This window comes from Drosophila miranda, chromosome 4, assembly GCF_003369915.1.
Source record: "Drosophila miranda strain MSH22 chromosome 4, D.miranda_PacBio2.1, whole genome shotgun sequence".
Classification (NCBI taxonomy): Eukaryota; Metazoa; Arthropoda; class Insecta; order Diptera; family Drosophilidae; genus Drosophila; species Drosophila miranda.
The window spans coordinates 27,906,262-27,925,462 of NC_046677.1; the positions used below are offsets into that span (position 1 = coordinate 27,906,262).

The following is a 19,201-nucleotide window of genomic DNA, read 5'->3' on the forward strand; positions in this document are numbered from 1 at the left end:
AATAATAAAAGCCCCAAATAATTTATAAACTAAATTTTTGTTTCTGTTTTTTTTTTTTGTTTTTTTTTGTGGTTTGCGGGAAATAATCATTTCCTGTAGCCCCGCACTCAGCACTTTCTACGTTAATTACGACTAAAAAAAAACAACAACTTTCCAACAAAAAGGGAACAAAAAGAAATCCAATTAAATTAATAAAATTTTATGACCACCGTGTGTCGGCGCACACAGTAAAAACAATTGAATTATGAGAGTACATTGCGTAAAAACGAATACGAGGCGAAGAATTAACAATGTTCAGTGTTGCTGTTGCTGTTGCTGTAGCTGTTCGGTGGCTACTTTGTTTTTTCCAATTTATACGTTTTTAATTACAAAAAGGCAACAAAACTCAGACAAAGATATCTCAAAATGAGTGGAAATCGAATGGATGAGAGAGCGCAGAGAGATCTGGTTGGGTTTTTCTGTGATATTTTGGAATGCAGTTTGGGGAAGATAAGTTTTTTAAGACACAAAACTATGGTTTCAGATGAGGAACTAATTACAAGATTTTGTTGCATATTTCCAGGTTGCGGTCTGCTGATTGTTCGGCAAAGCATTGCATTTGAGATCTGATCTGGGAATTACTCGTATAACCATTATAAGATTCTTCATCATACCATAACGATGATCTGTCTTTTCCACATCTATAGATCTATATTTTCTTCTCCAACTGGTTGCCTTTTTTCATGCATCATTGTCTACGCAGAACAGGCTGGCAACCCTGCTTAACAACCCACACATGACACAGACATGACCATAACTCACCAAAAATCAGCTGTTTGAGGTGAGAATGGAGAGTTTACGACGACGAAAGACGTTTCTACGCAAATCGCTAAGATGGAATTAAACACATGAGTCTTCTTCATAAAGTGACTAGTTGGACAACTAAATCCTTTGATCGAAAAGAAAAATGATTGGTCTAATTCTAACTTTCCTCGTACCATAGAACAATTTTAACATAGAGCGCCATAGAGGTACGAACCTTTCCAACTCTCATGGCATCCAACATGCCACTGCAGTGGCCCCATTGTAGGGTATCCATAGAGTGCTCTAATTCTGCAATGCCGTTTTCCAATTACGTTAATAGCTCATAACACGACGGTTTTGTTTGTTGTTCTTCGCCTCGGACTCTTTGAGCTGGTTGAGCATTTTGTGGCACAATACGAAAATGGTTTCCTCGAATCGGTCATTCAGTCGAAGAATATGTAGCGCCCTCTCGACATAGAAACTCCCACAAATACCATGAAATGGGGCTATACGTTTATGTAGATCTCTCTCTCTCTCTATTGTGTGGCATATTTTAGCTGACTTTGAGTTTAAGAATAATTACGACGCAAGGCACTTAAACGAATTGCTGCTGTGGCTACTGCTGATGCGTGTGTTCTCCAGTTCTTTGCTTGGGCCATAACATTTTTATGATCCCGATTGATAGTGCGAAGAAATTCTATATCCAAGCGCCCACTAGAACGTGTGCGTGTAGTGTCTCTACGAAGTGTACATACTCTCAGACAGAGAGCAGGTTCGCACCTGCGGAGCAGTGAAGTTTGACAGTTGATTCTGATATTGATCGAAACCAAATGCAGTTGTCTGGTGAGAGCTCTGTCTCCTTCTTTGTCTCTGTTCTAGCCATGGCTTTTGTTTATAGAATTTCGAAAACGAAACGAAAGTGTTTGGCATCCATTAATCATGGAACGCACCAATTGCTGGGTATTCATGAACACTCTTCTCTTCAATCGTTTCGTTTTTATTGTTTTTTAAGCAAGTGAAGGCAACTATTCAGCGGCTTCGTCAGTGTCTATTTTCATTTAATAGACATATTTGCCTCACGACTGGATTTCGCTTTGTTTATTTGTTGAATCAGCCCGTCAAACCCGAACGGAACGTCAGTCAGCCTCGGTAGGTAATGTGTTAACAGAGCAGATAAGTCTCTGGGCCGCTACCCTGAGACTTGAGCGCAAACATTTTGACAACTTGTGAACTTTAGACTGAAACAATCAGCCCAGTCCCAGTACCCACCCCCCTCTCCCCTTCCTTCTGTAAGCACTCGGGGTATTGTATCATAAACCATAAACCACAAAATCCCCTACAACAATTAAGGAACAATCCCGAGACTGCTGCCGAAATCTCATGCCCCTCTGGCACTGCCCCACACAGATTTCAACGAAAAATAACTCGAAAATGTATAAACAAACAGAAAAAAGCGCCAAGCAGAATCCCCCAGAAGCATCATCATCATCCGAATCATCCACAGCGATTAGCCCATATACTAGCACGTGGAGAGCTATCGGATCGAATCGGATCGTATCTATATGGAGCTGTCCGGAGATATCGGGAGATCATCGAGTCATGAGATGACAAATGATGAAGATTTATTTACATTTTATAATATTCAAAATATTCCACGGAAGGACTCTTAATACACAACTAAATACAATATATCACATAAAAAATATGTTCCAACATGATGTTCCTCTGGTAATCTAATTAATTAACGACTGGGGTTTAATGTGGAAAGCTTGAAAGCTGAGTAGGTGATGAGACGGGCAAACAAAGTGACGGACAGGTAAACAGGCAGACAGGGGAATAGGCGGAAAATGGGTAAGCGGACGGAAAGGAACCAACGGATGTATGTATGAACAAACTAAGAGAAAAAATATGAAGTTGGACAGAAAAAAAGAGGAATATGTCATGCGTCATGCGGCAGGTTTCGGCCTGGCATGGTGTCGCTTGGGCCACGCCACTTGGCCCACAAATAGACCTTATAATCGGGAACTTAATGAAGCTATGTACTCCCATCTCTGTCAATCACTTTCTTCGACCTTTACCAAAGCCATCACCTTCAACATAACTCTCACTTTACGTACAATCGCCAGTGGATGTAGGCCAGTGAAGTCAGATGGTTTGGTAAGGGGAATATACCTCCTTTGAGAGGCAGCAGCACGAGATTAGCACGCCATATAGCCCAGACTTTTGCTGATTGTTTGACTGACTAAGCTTTTGGTAGCTGCTTCTGCTTCTGCTCCGAGAATGAGGAGCTCTGTGAAATCTTTTATTTTTATGGTATTTGATAATGATTAGCCGAACAGATAGGAAGACGAAGCGTTATTACGCGAACGTGTCTGGAGATGAAGATGAAGTCTATGGACAGCCGCGAAGATACAGATGCAGATACACAGATCGGAGCAGCGAACAGACTCTGAGGATTGGACAGTGGGACAAAATGGCACTGGAACTGTGGGAGGAGAGTGGCACAATTTTCTATGATCATCCAACTTCTCTTTTTTTCGTGTATGTTTCTCTTTTTTTTCTCTTCTTTTTTTCCGCCATGTGGGGCCATCATCAGTAGATATAATTTTGTTTGTTCTTACCTGAGGCTAGCGTGGCCTAGCCCAACAACTGGAGAAAAATAGAGAGAGAGAGAGAGAACGCAGCGACAAGCCCAGATACAAAGTCTCTAACCTTTTTTTATCATCGGAGATGTACACGAAAGAAAAAAGATGACAAGTTTGTCGCGTGTAAACAATTTGCGGCGGCCAAAAAGAGAGTCCCCGGGTGCGGGTGCTGGTTCTGATTGTGGTTGTGGTTCTGGAGGGATAGCAGAGCACTGTCATTGAAACGGAAATCAAGAGGAGTGATGTCAGGCCCTGGGAAGCCCATGCACAGTGAGTAACGAAAGTGTGTGTAGATAGACATAAAAAGAAAGGCATCTAAAGGTTGTCCATTCCTGCAAAAAAAATCAGGCATACATTTAAAAGGTAGAAAACTATCTTGCAGCCGAAATTAACTAAAAAATGTGTTATCTGTATTATAAAGATACTCGACAATAAAGTAGGCTTTTTCCTGATCCTGATGATTCATGCTATTAGTATATCCCTCCGAAACCCACTCGGTTCGCATACAATTCGTAGGAACTATAGGAGCACATACGAGTATTCCCCAAATTTAACACAATCTTACAGATACACTAGAAAATATCTCAAAAATCAACACAAATCTACAGGCAACGCCGACAGCAACGCGACAGAGATGTTGGCGTCGCGCGATCGCATTTTAGGAATATGTACTACATTTTGAGTGCTCGAGGAACGCGCATGAGTGAAATAAATTTTCACGCTTCTAAACAGAGAGTGAGAGCAGCAGCAGCAACGGCAGCAGAAGCAGCAGCAGCAGAGGAAGAGACTTTTCGACTGCGACGTATCACAATCAGAAACGATCCGACATCCGACAACCGACCGCCGACCGAAAGCCGACAACTGCCGTCCATTCATAGCCCCACTGCCACTCAGATAGAGTGGAGAGTGCCGCCAAACAACCCACAACCCCCGCACACACGCCAGACGCAGATCAGTCCGAGACGAGACCAAGTGAGATCTGTTTGTGGTGGTGCCTCTGGCTTCTGACGAGAACGTTTCGAAAGTGTTTCGTTATTTATTCGCGTTTCCCCGAGCGAGAGGTTTTTCGCGATCGGAGGTGGAAATTACACACAGATCGCACAGATCACATTTTCGGGGGAGAGAAATCTTCACGTTCTAGAATGACTCGGAGAAATATCCCTCAGAGCATTTCGAACTGCGGCGGGCAACGGTCAAGCGATCAACGCGAGTGTTTTTTCTGATTCTTCCCCGATACTGAGGAGAGGATCGATCGGTCGACAGTTCTTTTTCAATATACGATACATAAATATACACGTATATAAATATTTGCGGTGTGTGTGTGAAATGTTGGTTCGTTTGGGTTCCCTTAGGCCACGGGCTGGGTGCTGAGAAGAACATGGGAAAAACGGGCGCAAAGGATTCGCCAAAGAAACTACAACGAAATTAACAAAAAAATCGAAACCGAAAAGGAAAAGGAAAAGGAACAAGAATAAAACCAACCAAAAAAAACCAAAATAAAAAGTGAACAAAGAAGAGTCGCGCGACTCGCAGTTCCAACATCAGCCTCGACTTTGACTTCGACTTCCACTTGGACTTGGACTTGGGGTTCAAGAAGCAGAACAGATGAGGCAGAACTCTCTCAGGAACCTGGGATCTTCTGGTGCTGCTGCCGGGATTCTGATTAAAGCGCGCGTTTAATTTCATTTTTTACGCTACTCCCTGCCCCCCGCACACACCCTGCCCGAAAGCGATCGTTACCAAAAGCCAGACTCCAGACTGGGACTCCACCCTTGGCGGAAGGCTTTTGATTCGCTGTTCAACTTTTTGGCCTGAACTTTTGCTTTGTTTCGTACGCCGTTCGTCTGGCTGGAACCTGCTGGCCCGACGACTCCTTGGCTGGCTGGCTCCTTGGACGCTGCTCAGTACGCCGGCAGCTTTCTCCGTGTGCGTACGAGACTCACGCAGCAGCAGCACTGATCTGAGGCAGCGGCCGCATCATCGTCATCCTCATCGGCCACAAAAAAGTGAAAGAAATCGCGTTGAACAGAAGAGGCAGGCAACAGCGATCATCCAAGATCATCCAAGATCGGTTCAGATCGGATCGGAATCGGAATCGGATCAGGCAGCGATCATGTCGCCTGACCTCGTCAAGTGCACTGAGCTGCCAACCGCCAACTTCCCCTCAGAGTTTAAGTAAAAACCCACAGCCCACAACCCACAAAAGTACAAAAAACAAAAAAGAACACCGTGAGTCGCTTGATTAATTCGCACACGTCAACGATATTCAAACAAGCATCTCGTGTACTCATCGTGGCCGCAATAAAAACGGCTTTAACTTTAACTGCCTGCCAAAAAAATATATAACACTTAAACACAGAGAGAGAGAGATACCCACACAGAAAGAATACGAGTACGAACGGGCCAGAGTTTGGTTTGTTGCCGCTGCATTTGGCGGCTTCAATCGATATGCGTTTGTTCATGGTAATTGCAATTTTAATATTCGCAATGCCAATGACTGGATTCGGCTGGTAAGTGTTTCGGCAACATTGCATACAAGACTTGACTCAGTGGTAAACGGTAGTTAAGGATGATGATGATCTATGTAAGAGTGAGTTATCAAGTAGAACGAAAGATAAAGACCCTTAAGATATCCGCTACTCTGCACTCTGCATTCAAGAAGACTTGAATTTATATTTATATTAACGATAAACAAAGATTTTTCAAGAACCGAATTTATGGATCTATTGTGAGTGATCCTTCTGAATAAAATAATCAAAAATTTTCCATGGAGAAGTGAGAAAGTAATACAAAAAGAGATCATGATTTTTTCTTACAAAAATATATAAGTAAATATTTAATAATACACATAGTCTCTCTAGTTTGTTTATTGATCGTAAAATATTTGGAAATATTTTGGAAAAGTTTAAATAAGTATTGACTGATCTATAATTAGTTTTAAGCAAGTGATTTCCAGATTTTCTATTTGGATGTTTTGCTTTTGGGGAAGATCAGTGATGGATGAATGGATTTATGTAGTATACATATGTAGATTATAAATATGTTTAAAAGTAACATAAGTCAGCCTGAAGGAATGCTGTGGTCATTTAATTACATCTTTTATGGTGTATAGATGTTCAAAATCACTCATCGGAATCTCTTAGTCTATCCTCCATTACTAATTATATCTGATATAGTATAGCTAACAAAGTATCATCGATTTTGCCTGAACGACGTGCAATTTATGCTATATTTCAATGCCAAAAAACCCATTACCACCCGCTCTGAGGTCTTCGCTATGGCTATGCCTGTGGCTACCTCGCCATCTGTGTTCATGTCAAATCGCATCAATTTACGAGATAGAGATTGGCGTAACAGCTTCCGGTAGAGCGACACAGTGCAAGCCCAAAAATAGAGCCTAAAATAAATTCAGTTTGGTGACTCAAAGGCGGCAAAAAGCGATCAAATGGTCAGAATGCAAATGCGAATCCAAATTCAGAGCCAATCGAGCGTGGCGACCCAACGAACCGACGTCCGATGTCAACGGATGGAGGACCTTCAAAATGTGACGTTTGATTTAGATTTAATTACATGGCATTTTCTTCTCGTTGCAATGGTTTTTTGTGGCCAAAATAAACAACGATGAAGAGGAAAAGTGCCAGTGGTAGCAGCAGCAGCAGCAGTAGTAGTAGATGAAGCCAAAACCAAATGACACTTAGAGCAATTTATGCGCGAAATTACAGACGAAAAGGCAGACGTCCAAGATGAATAAATAAACAAGCCGAGGAGGACAAACATCAAATAGAAAGAAAAGTGTTGCCCAAAAGATAGATCGGCGGCCAGGGGGGCAGGGGAACTGTGGCATGCACACATAAGTTATGCACTTTGCCAAATTTATTTGCCACCAAAGAGTGGCATCAATGAATTCGGCCCAAAGAGATCTCTCTGCCCAGCGAAAAGGTAGAAATATTGTTGCTGTCAGCGGCAAAGAAAGCTAAAATTTTGATTTCATTTTTCACCACATCGTCGGGTGGGAGGGGCAGTGGAGTACACAGCGTGGGCGTGGGCGTCGCGTGTCGTAGACTGCATGACGATTTCAGTGACGATTGTACTGTAGATTTGCAGTACTCTTGAATAACACGTAAACCTCACGATTTTGGCTTAAGGTAAGAAACATTTTCGACCCGCAGCAGTACGATACCAGTCTGTTCGCGTGATCCTTTCACTTGGGGGAAATTAGTACAGCGCATCAAAGTCCGACTGACTACAGCATACCCCCATGTTCTTACATAATTTTAATTTGAGCTGTGTGCAACTGGGCGCGTCAACCATTCCCTCTCCCGCCATGACAGAGAGGCCACCTGCATCATAAAAAAGGTGGTGCGACAGAACCAAGGGGCAGGACCAAGGGGCCCATCTGGGTGGGTTGCGTCTGCTCCATGCACCGGCCCACGTCAGCAGTGGGCAGCCGTTGCGTTGCATCCAATCCAATTGCAACTTTTTCACAATAAATTAATTAAATAATTAAAGCTCAAGTTCAACGCTGTCAGTTGGTGCCGCTTTTGATGTCGAACGCTGAACGAGCTGTGTCCGATGCTGTCGCGCCACCACGCGAAAGAAAGAGGCACTGCACTGCACTGCACTGCACAAAAAAAGGCCCCAATTGTGCAGCCTTTGGCTTTGGTTGTGCCACTTTCTACGCTTCATCTGTTCCGCTCAAGGGCGGGGCGGGCAGACAGATCAGAATTGTGGCGGCGACAAAAGTTGCTGATGATGACAGCCACAGCCACCAGGCCCTGACGGGCGACATACTGGCTGATGGACGAACAAGGTGGAAGAGCAAATATGTGGGCCAATTGAGGGTTGGGTGGGGTCTGGTCAGGTGTGCTGGGGGTCAAGGCTGTACCTCCATATCGAATTGTAATCAATCAACTTCTGAAACTGTTCATTTATCAATAATTATAAACTGTAGAAAAACTTGAAACTTATAAACTATAAAATTAGAGCTAATCCAAACCAAAAGATGCTAAAATGCGCAAAAACCCATCGATAGGCCAACGATATACATATCTATCCCTGGTATTGTATGTATTCATTCAGAATTCCATTCAGAATGGGTTCGGTGCTGGCATCCGGGGACTGGGCTTACATCCACAGCCACATACTCTCGTACTCGCATGTCGTGATGGCGATTGGCGATGATTGTTTGTGTGTATTTTTCCAAGCAAAGTGCACTAAATCAAACGGTCATTGTGTGAGCGATTGAGATCGTAATCAGTGGACCAGACGGATCCGAATGAAACGTATTCGAATTGTGGGTGTAGATGTTCCGTTAAATGAATGGAAATTCCATATGGACGGCAGGGGCTACAGTATAACCAATTACAGAGAAACTTACAAAAAATTTCTGTGGATCGGGCCACTATTTTGCGCTGATGTGTCTGGAATTTAATTAAAAACAGCCCGAGACGATGATGCTGATGATAATGATGATTCAAGCGATGAAGATCGTCTAACGATTTATGAGATCCTCACCAATGTGATTTTCCGACTCTATTCCTTTCGAAACGCAAACGCAAATGAGCTCATTTCCGCTAGAAAAGCGCTTGACATTTACATGGGGACTGTCCGATTGTGCTTCCTGCTTTTCATTCAATTTACATTTTAGATTTTCATTCATTGAAAATCGGTTCATTCATTCCACATCGAAGAGTCTCTGTGTGGCTTTTTTTTTGGCACTCACAGCATGTGAAATGGTAATTAATGCCATGCGGGGCATTTATGGGTTAAGGCAGGGAGATAGACACACAGAGAGAAAGAGAAAGAGTGAGAGAGAGAGGGTGAGACAAGAGGCCACTTAGTCTCAAGCTGCGTTGGCTCCACAGTCGGTGGTTGCATCAACATTGTTCATACGCCCCGTGGGTGTGTGTGCGTGTCAGTAGAGCAAGCCAGAAATCTCATGATGAACAGAACAGAATTTGGCACACTTTATGAGACCCAAACACCCCCAACAACCAGACAGAACAGAACTACTGCTCGTGCACCAACAATCCAATAATTATGTTCAACTAACGAGCAGACGAGCAGAAGAGCAGAACTCGGCCAATTGCCAAAATCTAATGCAGATGAGTTGATTATGAGCAGAAAAGAAGAGTCTCTGACACGATTCGGTCGACATTAACGAGAGTCTCACTGTCTGTGATGCCTGATGGTTTACCTAGAGAAAGTTCCTCCTTTGCATCGGACGAAATGTGGTTCACGTTCAAGTTTCTTGCCCCAGCCCCGACCGCGACCTCAACCTCAACTTCTCAAGTAGCTACCAAGCAAGACATGCTGAAAATTCTTCTAATTAAACTCATGCCATTTGTTTATTTTGTTAATTTGTCGCTTTCCCCACATGTCACATTGACGAATGCGTCTGTCTGTCTGCGCTGAACGCTTGATGCATCATAATTAAATCGCATGATGGCACAAATATCAACAAGACATGGGTCAAGTTGGAGGACAGGTACGGGCTAGCAGGTCTCTAGAAAACGTTCTTGTCATCGTCTAAGGGTGGAGAATAGTTGGGAATTGGCTTTGGAGAATATGGATTGAATGCTTGTAGCTGAAAGAACAATGGGAACTTGGGAGAAACCTTTATATTATTATGGTAAGCAGAAGATGCAGATCCCACCTTAAGGTTTTGTTCTGCAACGGTATTATGTATATATCTGGACGATCATGGGTAGTAGGAAGTGGAAATATCACAAATGCTTAACATTTTTTTGAACATTGTATTTATATGAACTGCAACCACAAAAGCAACTCATTTAAGTAGATTTCTTTGAATCATGATCCTCCACCTCAACATTATGAGTATTTTTTTTTATCAGCCGCAATGGCTCCATTAGATCCTCCTATAATCTCCCCCATTATACCCTCATATCAACATATTTTCCTCTGTCAAATGTCCCAAGAACTCTGAACCTGAACCTCTCTTTCTCTCCCACCAATCATTGTGATTAAGTACACTTTAGGCATCCTTGACATGAACATGACCATGTCCGTCGATGATGATCATCGCAATGCCTAGCTACGCCTATTTGAGCCATAATTAAGTTAAACGTTGTCGCAATTTGCGCACCTCGTAGCCACAGAGCCACAAAGGCACAAAACGGCAAAGATTGATGTCACCTTTGTCTTTGTCTTTATCTTTGGAGATGGAAAGGGAGTTGGAGCGTTGATGCGAAAGTTAAAGTCGTGCCCTGCCCACTGGCCACTGCCCACTGGCCACAGTACTGGCAGCTTGTTAAAGGAATGACAAAGGCCGCGCTGCAGCGCTCAGACGAAGGGAATAGTAAATATGCCTGAAATATTAGCTAAGTTTTTGTTGCGCCAATTGGACATGGACATGCCTGGGAACCTGAACGCTGAAAAGAAGGAGAGAAATTCCTGCGGTTCCCCAAAAGTTTCGGATAGTCAACCATTCGGAGAGGCGGCGCCTAAGCAAAGGGTGAAGCCTGTTAATATGCTAATTGCCAAATGACAAACATATCTCTCCCTCTTCTCTCCTCGCCTCTTCTAACCGACAAAAAAAAGGTGCCAAAAAGCAGCGTGCGACGCCCACACACGATGCCGCACCCACCAGGGTCCACCGAGAGCAGATCTGATCGGGGCAGACGGGGACTCTAAGTCATGTCAACACCTTTTTCGGGGTGTCTTTTGGCCAGTAGCTGTGCAACTTCTGTCGGCTGCTGTGGGACACTAATCGATTGTCAATGCTGCCGCCCACATCAAAAGCCAGAGCCCCAAGCTTCTCTCCTGCATATGTGTACGTATACGTATATGTATCTCGGGGCATTGGAATATCCGTAGTTATATGCACAAGAGATCAACACTTGCGCTGAGGCATTCTGTAGACAAATATTTGAGCGCGTAAATGAAACTGACCAGCCACAACAGCACTTGACTTGGCCAAGGCAGGCAGAGGCAGGCGGTTCAGTCGATTCAGTCCGTCCAGGCAGTCAGCCAGTCAGCCTGTCGGTCCGGGCCATCAGGCAGCTCAGGCGACCAATCCATTGGCCATTCATTCACTTGTCAACGCTTTGTTTAAATACTTTGCCACTCGCTTGTTGACAAGTGGTTTAAGTCGTTGATTTGTTTGCACTAACCCACGGCGGTACGGCGGACAAGAGACTCACGAAAATGAGTCAATCAAACGATTCTACATATTTACATAAAAAAACACAAAGAGGAGATCTTCAGATGGGGTTTGAAGTGCAACGAAGCAGGGATACTCTTGTGGGAAGACCCAGAGAATATGAGAGAAAAGGAATGTTCTTGGGATTATTTCTTCAAGGAGATTAACAAAAAATCTTGTACCAACCATTATGGCGTACAGGTTTCCTCTTGTTGAAAGACATAATTGGTTTGATTTGTTTTAAAATAAAAATTCAGAAAGTTTAATACATTTTTAACCAATTCTGATTGAATGAAACTACTTTAAAGTATAAATCATGGATTATATATTGCATATTGAAAACAATACAATGTATTCCAAGTTTCAGCTACCCATAAGGAAGTTTTAGCACTTACCCCTTACAGAAGATCTTCAATGCACACAAAATCCGCTTTTCTTGGCATTGGCTACGAGTATTGGGTGCCATATAGGCAATCCAGAATCCGTCTGAAACCTTTTTGATTTAATCGTGCTCATGATATGCATTTTCCTGCCTATGAAGATGTATGAAAAGATAACTAGATTAGACTATAGATATAGATATAGATATAGATATAGATATAGATATAGATATAGATATAGATATAGATATAGATATGGATGTAGATATATGTAGATATAGATATAGATATTATAGATTAATAGATCGAAATACAATCTTAGTAATATTTACTTTTGAATTCAATCTCTGGTTTCAAATTAGATAACGAGTATTATTAGTGGTGCTGGAAATAGTGCCATACACTTTCCATTTTGTGCATTACACACTCCAGGACATACTAGAGATACTCTAACCGGGGAGTAGGAGTATCCCAAACGCAGCTGCGAGCTCTGCATCGAGTATCGAGTACTCGGAGTACTCGGAGTATGGGGTATGGGATGGTATGGGAAATTTCAACCACTTGTCTGTTCGGAGGGGCTACCATTCCAAACCAAACCAAACTAAACCGGGCACTTTGATCAGAGGCAAGGCATACGAAACGGCGAGAGAGAGAGAGAAGTCCATTGAGGCCTATAACGACACCCATACCGAGGCAAACACTCACGCACACCGCACACACAGATGCACACATGCACATCAGAGGCACACTTGGAGTTTCGTATCTCTGTGTGAAGGCAAAATAAAGATACGTTGCGAGCCAAGTGTTGGCTTGGCCGCTGGTTCCGATGGTTCGGGACGGTATAAGATGGGGAATGGGTATGGGGATGGGACCTGAGAGACCTGAAGTTGTTGGCTCCTTTTCATGTTTGCCGACTGCTGGTGCGAGCGGCGCTGCTGCTGCTGCTTCTGCTGCTGACGTCGCTGCTGTATCTGTATCTGGTGCTGCTGCCAAGTAAACTTCAGTTCAACTTCAAAAACCAAAAAGTGTCGAACAATTCGGAATGGACGATCGCTCAGTGGATGGATCTCTGCAGCACTCTCCTGCTCCACTCGCTGTGCGGCTATTTTCCGCTTAACACAAAAATCTCTGCCTTGTTTTTTTTTGTTGTTGTTGTTTTTGTTGCTGTTGCTGCTGCTGTTGTTTTTTGTGTGGTGGCAACTTGTGTGGTTACGTACTCCCTGCAACACGCTTGAAAGGTGTTTGAGTTCTTTAGATCTCTCCAGTCATCAACGCAATGTGCATCATAATTTTCGAAGTAGCAGCCAGTCAGCCAGTCAGCCCGTCAGCCAGCCATAGATGAAGATCAGAAATCGTAGATCGGTGTGATCGGTGGATCGGTGGATCGCTGATCGGAGGAGATTCCATATGATGATCATTGTGATTTTAACTTCAATTGTTTTTACTTTGTTTACAAGCACGTCCATCATTTGATGTTGTTTGACTGTTTGCCGGATGAGATCTGTGTCTGTGTCTGTTTCTGTTGCTTTATCTTTGGAGTTAATATTTTTATTTTTGTTAAGTACTTATGAGCCAAGAGGTAGCGTACGAGTGCGAGTACGAGTGCGTGTGTTTGCTCTATTTGTTATTTGAATTTTTCATTTTGTAGCTATTAAGTTGTCATAATCTCCTTGAGATCGAATCACTGTGTTTGTGTATGCGTGTGTGCCACAGGGTGCTGCAAGCTGGAGCCAACCAGCCAGGTGGCAAAACCAACATAGGTGGGCACTGTGGTAATGGAAATCTGAAGCTGTTCAAGTGGTTTATCTACTTGTGGTCCAGCGAAAAGGGAAGCAAGAGTCAACTGGTTAGCAGCTATGGTGGAAATGCCATGCCTATCAGAGGCTGAAGAGCGTAGAAACAGAGTTTTAGATAGAACTGTGCAACTTTTTGGCTGGATACTGGTGCGCATCACACACCATCTGACTTTTGTTTGACAAACTGACACTGGGGACCTCACACTGGGGAGCTCACATCAGCACTTTCGGATGAGCGAGATGAAGAAACGAAGCGAATTTAAATGCTCGATGTACGTGTTGGTAGTGTAGTAATCGTAACTTACTTCTTTATCCAGAAGATCCAGAAGGTAAATGATTAATATACGGGCTATGCTCTAAAAAAAAAAATAACCGATGATGGACTGTAATTTATGAAGAATTTACTTGCAAAAACAATTTGGCGGTCTTTTTGGTTCTTTTTTAATGGTTTTTCAAAGTTTAATTTTTTGCCCATACAAAATGTAAACATAATCACGAAAGAAACATCTCATATTGTAGCAAGTGGAGGAGCATCTCCCAGAACAACTAACAACTTGTAAAATGCAGATTATATTTCTCGCATAACAATTTTGATTCACAGATCACTAAATTATTAACATTTATGTGTAAGCTTCCCACTTATGAGACGTGTGGCGCCATCATTCCGGGCACAAGTTCATTAAAAATAGTATTATTTATTTGTGCTGCTTAGCTGAAAATCTACGTTTATTTTCTTAGAATGCACAAATACCCAAATCCATAAGATGAACTCAATTTTTGTGCAATTTTTGGGCCGTACACCAGACGTATACGCAATGGCGACGTCGACGGCGACGACGAAGAGGTCCTCGGCCATTGAATGGAATCGTTTGTTGATTTAAGTCCGCAGCGTTGCCAAAGTCGATCAATAAAATTTCACCAATACTCGGAACGAAAAAGCCCCCCATAGGCAGGCACTCACACTCCCACACCCTCTCCCAGATTTTTCGTAATTTTCCCAATCGATGCAATTTTCGTTTCGTTTTCATTTTGAATGCCATTTGGCGGGGGCTGCAGCGTTAAAATTTAATTTAGGTGGAAAATTAATAATTACCCAACAATGTGGGTGCAGTGGAGCATACACCCATACATACATACATATATATGTGGGTGTATATTGTGCCATGGGATGGTGATGGGGGACGGGTATGGGTATGTGTCAGCATTAGCATCGGGCCACTGGAAATTGTTTCTCTGGTTGCTCGCCTTTGGCGTTGATTTATGTTTTTCCATTTCAGATTTATGACTTTTTAATAGCTCAATTTTTGTTGGTTTTTCTCCGGTTTTTGTAGCTGTTGTTGCTATTGTTGTGAATATTTTTACTCGCTTTTTTTCAAGATTGCACATTCGCGTGAAATTTACTTTTGCTGATCGTGAACTTTGCGCCGAGTGCTCTCTTCCTCCGCTCTGTAGTGTGGAAAGTGTTTGGGTTTCGGTTGAGGTTGAGGGTAAATAAAGCATTTAATAGGGCCTGCTGCTGGCTGCTCGCTGCTGGCTGTTGCCGCTGCTGCTCTTTTGCTTGAACTAGTGATTGATCGGGTTGTCCATCATCTATTGCTTCCAAGGAATTACTTTTTCTGGTATTTTCTGTTTCAGCCATAAAAGTGAGGGAGGAGTACCAATACAAATACGTGCATAGTACGTGAGTCAGTCGGCGAAAAGGAAATCAGTGTCAGACATCGGTAAACTTCAAAATAAATGAGGGTTTTGCACAAAAATTATTCATCGATGACAAAGTGCCTTCCCCGATAAATACGAGTAAAGCCTTGGAGAAGGCAAACCCTTAAAAAAATATAAAAGTTTGTCATAGATAATCGAGCGAGCGATTGCTTTTCGGTTGTGACGTTCAAACATACGATATTTGTACAGATTAAGGTGTGGTATAGGTTGTAAAGTCAGACCTGGAGACAATACAAATCTTTCTAGAACAGAAGTTGAATAATCACTGCTTTCGTTTTCAGTTGATAATTATTGCAACTAAAATATTCTCCATAATCTCCTTTCAGGGCCGAGGGCACAAACATCCTACTCGATCCAAATCTAATGTGCAAAAAGACACGTCGCCTGCGTGGAAAGCTGGCCGAAATCTGCCGTCACGATTCGGCCCTGCTCAAAGAGATCATCAATGGCATTAATCTGGGCTTCCGCGAGTGCGAATTTCAATTTCGTAATCGCCGCTGGAACTGCACTGTCCTGCGCAAGAGCATGAGGAAAATTTTAATGCGCGGTAAGTACTCGTACGAAAACGATTAAACAAAGACCGAAGACTAGAGCAAACCAGACCAAAATGTGACTCGTCTCCTTTGATATGCAATGCGAACAGGCAACCTGTCAACACTCCCGACTCTCGCAGACCGAGATGGAGTCCAAGTCCAAGACTGAGTCAGAGACCAGGTGGAGATGCTATAAAGAGTTAGCTGCCTAATTACAACTCATCGTTGCATGCCTCGTCCGTTCAGGCCGGGGACTGAGCACTGGGGACTGGGGACTGGGGACAGGTGACCGCATCATCCATCAAGTTACATAATAAAAATGCAGCGATCCGCGCTGATGAATAGCGCCTGAAATGAGCCTACAAAGCTGTCAATTTTAATAAATTATTGCACTGAGAAAGGAAGGCCAGAGGAAGACTCGGGTTCGGCTTGATCCTCGGAGACGATCTCTGCACTTAATGACAACAATGCGCAAACAAAGCTCGTACCAAAATGTTGTGTGCCATAAATTCCGCGGGCGTAGCCACCAAAAAATACACCGTACACCGATGGAATTCAAGCCTCGCCCTGTCAACCTGTCAGCAGAGAGAGGACGAGTCTCCTCTCATGTAACACTCCGTTTGGGGTGGCTTTCCAAGACATATCACCTGTCCAGACCGCTTGGCGGCTACACAACACGTCACCTCTGCCTGGGGGGAGTTCTGTCAGGGGCGGGGGGTAGCCTCAGGTCCGGGGAGCATTACAAGCGTATGCAAATTAAAACTCTGGCCGATTACAATTGCGATTCCGATTTCGATTTCGTTTTCACTAAAACGTGACTGTCCGCCGATGAGCTGGCAGTCGGCGTCAGCGGACTCGGTCTTTCGGTCTTGAGCGGCTGTGATTTGCATAGAGCAGCAATCACTGATCGGTGATTGCTAATCGAACAAGTAATAAATCATTTTGTCGCCTTGGCTGACAAATTATAATCAATCAGGCAACACGTGCTGACAACCTTAATGATTGGAGGGGATTGATTTAAGTGCGGCAATTGAATGATTGCGAAAGTAAGGGATTGCTTAGAAAGAGGGATAGTGACATGGATTGACACGAGTATGACATGGAAATAAGAAAGGAATGGTTTCTAAGGGTTCGCTAAGCCGATAACTATCAGAATAGAGCACCACAATTCGATAAATTCCCGATAAAGATAAAGGTCTTGAATATCTTTTCCATTCCCCCTACAGATTCCCGCGAAACAGGCTTCGTGAATGCCATTACAGCCGCTGGTGTTACCTATGCCGTGACCAAGGCCTGCACCATGGGCCAGCTGGTAGAATGCTCCTGTGACAAGTCCCACATGCGACGGAATGGTGGACAGCCCCAAATGGTAAATGCCGCAACCGCCGAAGCGGCCCTGGAGCGGCAGCAGCGGCAACAGTTTTCCCTCGAAGAACAGCAATATCAACGGCGCCAGCGTTACCTCAACAACGGCAGCAGCCTGACGGATGTGTCACCTCTGGAACGTCTGGGCAGGAATCGCAAGCCTGGAGCTGGCGGCAAGCGAGGGCGTCGCAAGTTCTGGGACAACATCAAGTTCCCCCAGGGGGAATGGGAGTGGGGCGGCTGCAGTGACAATGTGAATTTTGGTCTTCGCCATTCGAGGGTGTTCCTCGATGCAAAGCAGCGTCAGAGGCGCAGCGATCTGGGCACGTTAGTGAAGCTGCACAATAATAATGCGGGAAGATTGGTGAGTAAGCCCAAGGGGATGGAGCTACAGAAAACCTCCTTTAAAAACCATAGTTCATAGCGGATATTTCGCTCTACCTCGCTCTTACTCCCTTACAGGCCATTCGCGATGCCATGCGATTGGAATGCAAATGTCATGGCTTATCCGGATCCTGCACCGTGAAAACATGCTGGCTGAAGATGCCCCCGTTCCGGGAGGTGGCCGCACGCCTGCGCGAGAGATACGACAGTGCGCGCAAAGTGGCGCTGAGGAACGACGGCAACAGTCTGATGCCCGAGATGCCGCACACAAGACAGGCGAACAAGTACCAGCTGGTGTTTGCGGACGATTCACCCGATTTCTGTGCACCCAATCCCAAGACGGGGGCCCTGGGGACACAGGATCGGGAGTGCAATGCCACCAGTTATGGGTACGACAGCTGCGATCACCTGTGCTGCAGTCGGGGGCACAAGCATCGAGTGGTGGCCGAGTACACGAACTGCAAGTGCGTCTTCAAGTGGTGCTGCGAGGTGACCTGCGAAAAGTGCCTCGAGCATCGGGAGGTCAACACTTGCCTCTGAATAGGGCTTAAACGAGCACCACGATTATCACCATTATTATTTGTATTTTGTATTATTTCCTTTTGGTTTAGTCATGAACAGAATATTGAAAGCTTTCCATTTCGCGTGATAGAAAACACATACAGAGCAAACGTTTGGCTATAGTCCATTCTTAAGTATTAGCTAACAGTAACAGGAGTATCTCTAACCTTTTAGATAGTTGTACATATACTACGATCACCTATAATCATGCCCAAGCATCATATCAGTCATATGGCATCCATGTAAGCTTTGTAAATAGTTTTAATAAAAGCCAAGAAAAACTAAATTAAAGCTAGAGTATTTTGTACACATTTCAGAGGGTATTTAAAGGTTCAAAAAGAGCAAAAATATGGTAGGTATATTTGCACATTTAGTGCTTAAAATAATCAAAGGACTTTCGGTTCCAAGACCCCCCAGCGATTCACTTTTTCAACCCGATTTAGTCTCCATTTTACTCCCTGAGATTATCCCTAAATTAATGGCAAACAACAAGTTTTGTCTACACCCAGAAACGCAAAGTTGATGCTAAACGGAAATGTATTTCAAATTGACTGAAATCTGCATAAGTGATTAAACTGAAATTAATGAAGACAACAGAGCACACAAATCGATTGAACAGTAGATGATGGGAAAACAAGTTCCCCATTCAAGTGTCTCCGTTTAATCGTATTTCGGATTTCGGATTTCGTATTTCGGTTTAAAGTCATTCGAATGACTTTCCTATAAATTAACACAATTTTATTGTTGTCGACACGAGAGATAGTAATCTATAGAAATTTGCCTAAACAGCAAACACAAAAGCTGAACAACAAAAAATAATAGTAAAAATACAAAATTGAACAGAATGAAAATTAATTTGCCTCTCTTTGCATAA

General features: G+C 43.6%; 1 protein-coding gene across 2 annotated transcripts; it reads left to right on the top strand.

Moving 5' to 3' along the window:
• Positions 1 to 4,270: 4,270 nt before the first annotated feature.
• Positions 4,271 to 18,613, top strand: LOC108162806 (protein Wnt-6). 2 transcript variants are annotated; one of them, XM_017297716.2, is made up of 4 exons: positions 4,271 to 5,938; positions 15,811 to 16,031; positions 17,244 to 17,746; positions 17,845 to 18,613. In XM_017297716.2, the coding sequence occupies exons 1-4, from the start codon at positions 5,877 to 5,879 to the stop codon at positions 18,304 to 18,306; spliced, it is 1,248 nt and encodes a 415-aa protein (XP_017153205.1). In that variant the 5' UTR covers positions 4,271 to 5,876; the 3' UTR covers positions 18,307 to 18,613. The 2 variants fall into 2 exon arrangements, with proteins under 2 accessions (XP_017153205.1, XP_033249394.1); XM_033393503.1 differs by lacking the exon at positions 4,271 to 5,938 and adding an exon at positions 12,817 to 13,065.
• Positions 18,614 to 19,201: the final 588 nt, after the last annotated feature.

What these genes read in the sequence shown, in the direction of transcription:
- LOC108162806 (XM_017297716.2), top strand. Translation starts at nt 5,877, where the DNA reads ATGCGTTTGTTCATGGTAATTGCAATTTTAATATTCGCAATGCCAATG. An exon ending in GAGGAAAATTTTAATGCGCG is followed by an intron (nt 16,032 to 17,243) that starts GTAAGTACTCGT and finishes TTCCCCCTACAG; the next exon opens with ATTCCCGCGAAACAGGCTTC. An exon ending in ATAATAATGCGGGAAGATTG is followed by an intron (nt 17,747 to 17,844) that starts GTGAGTAAGCCC and finishes ACTCCCTTACAG; the next exon opens with GCCATTCGCGATGCCATGCG.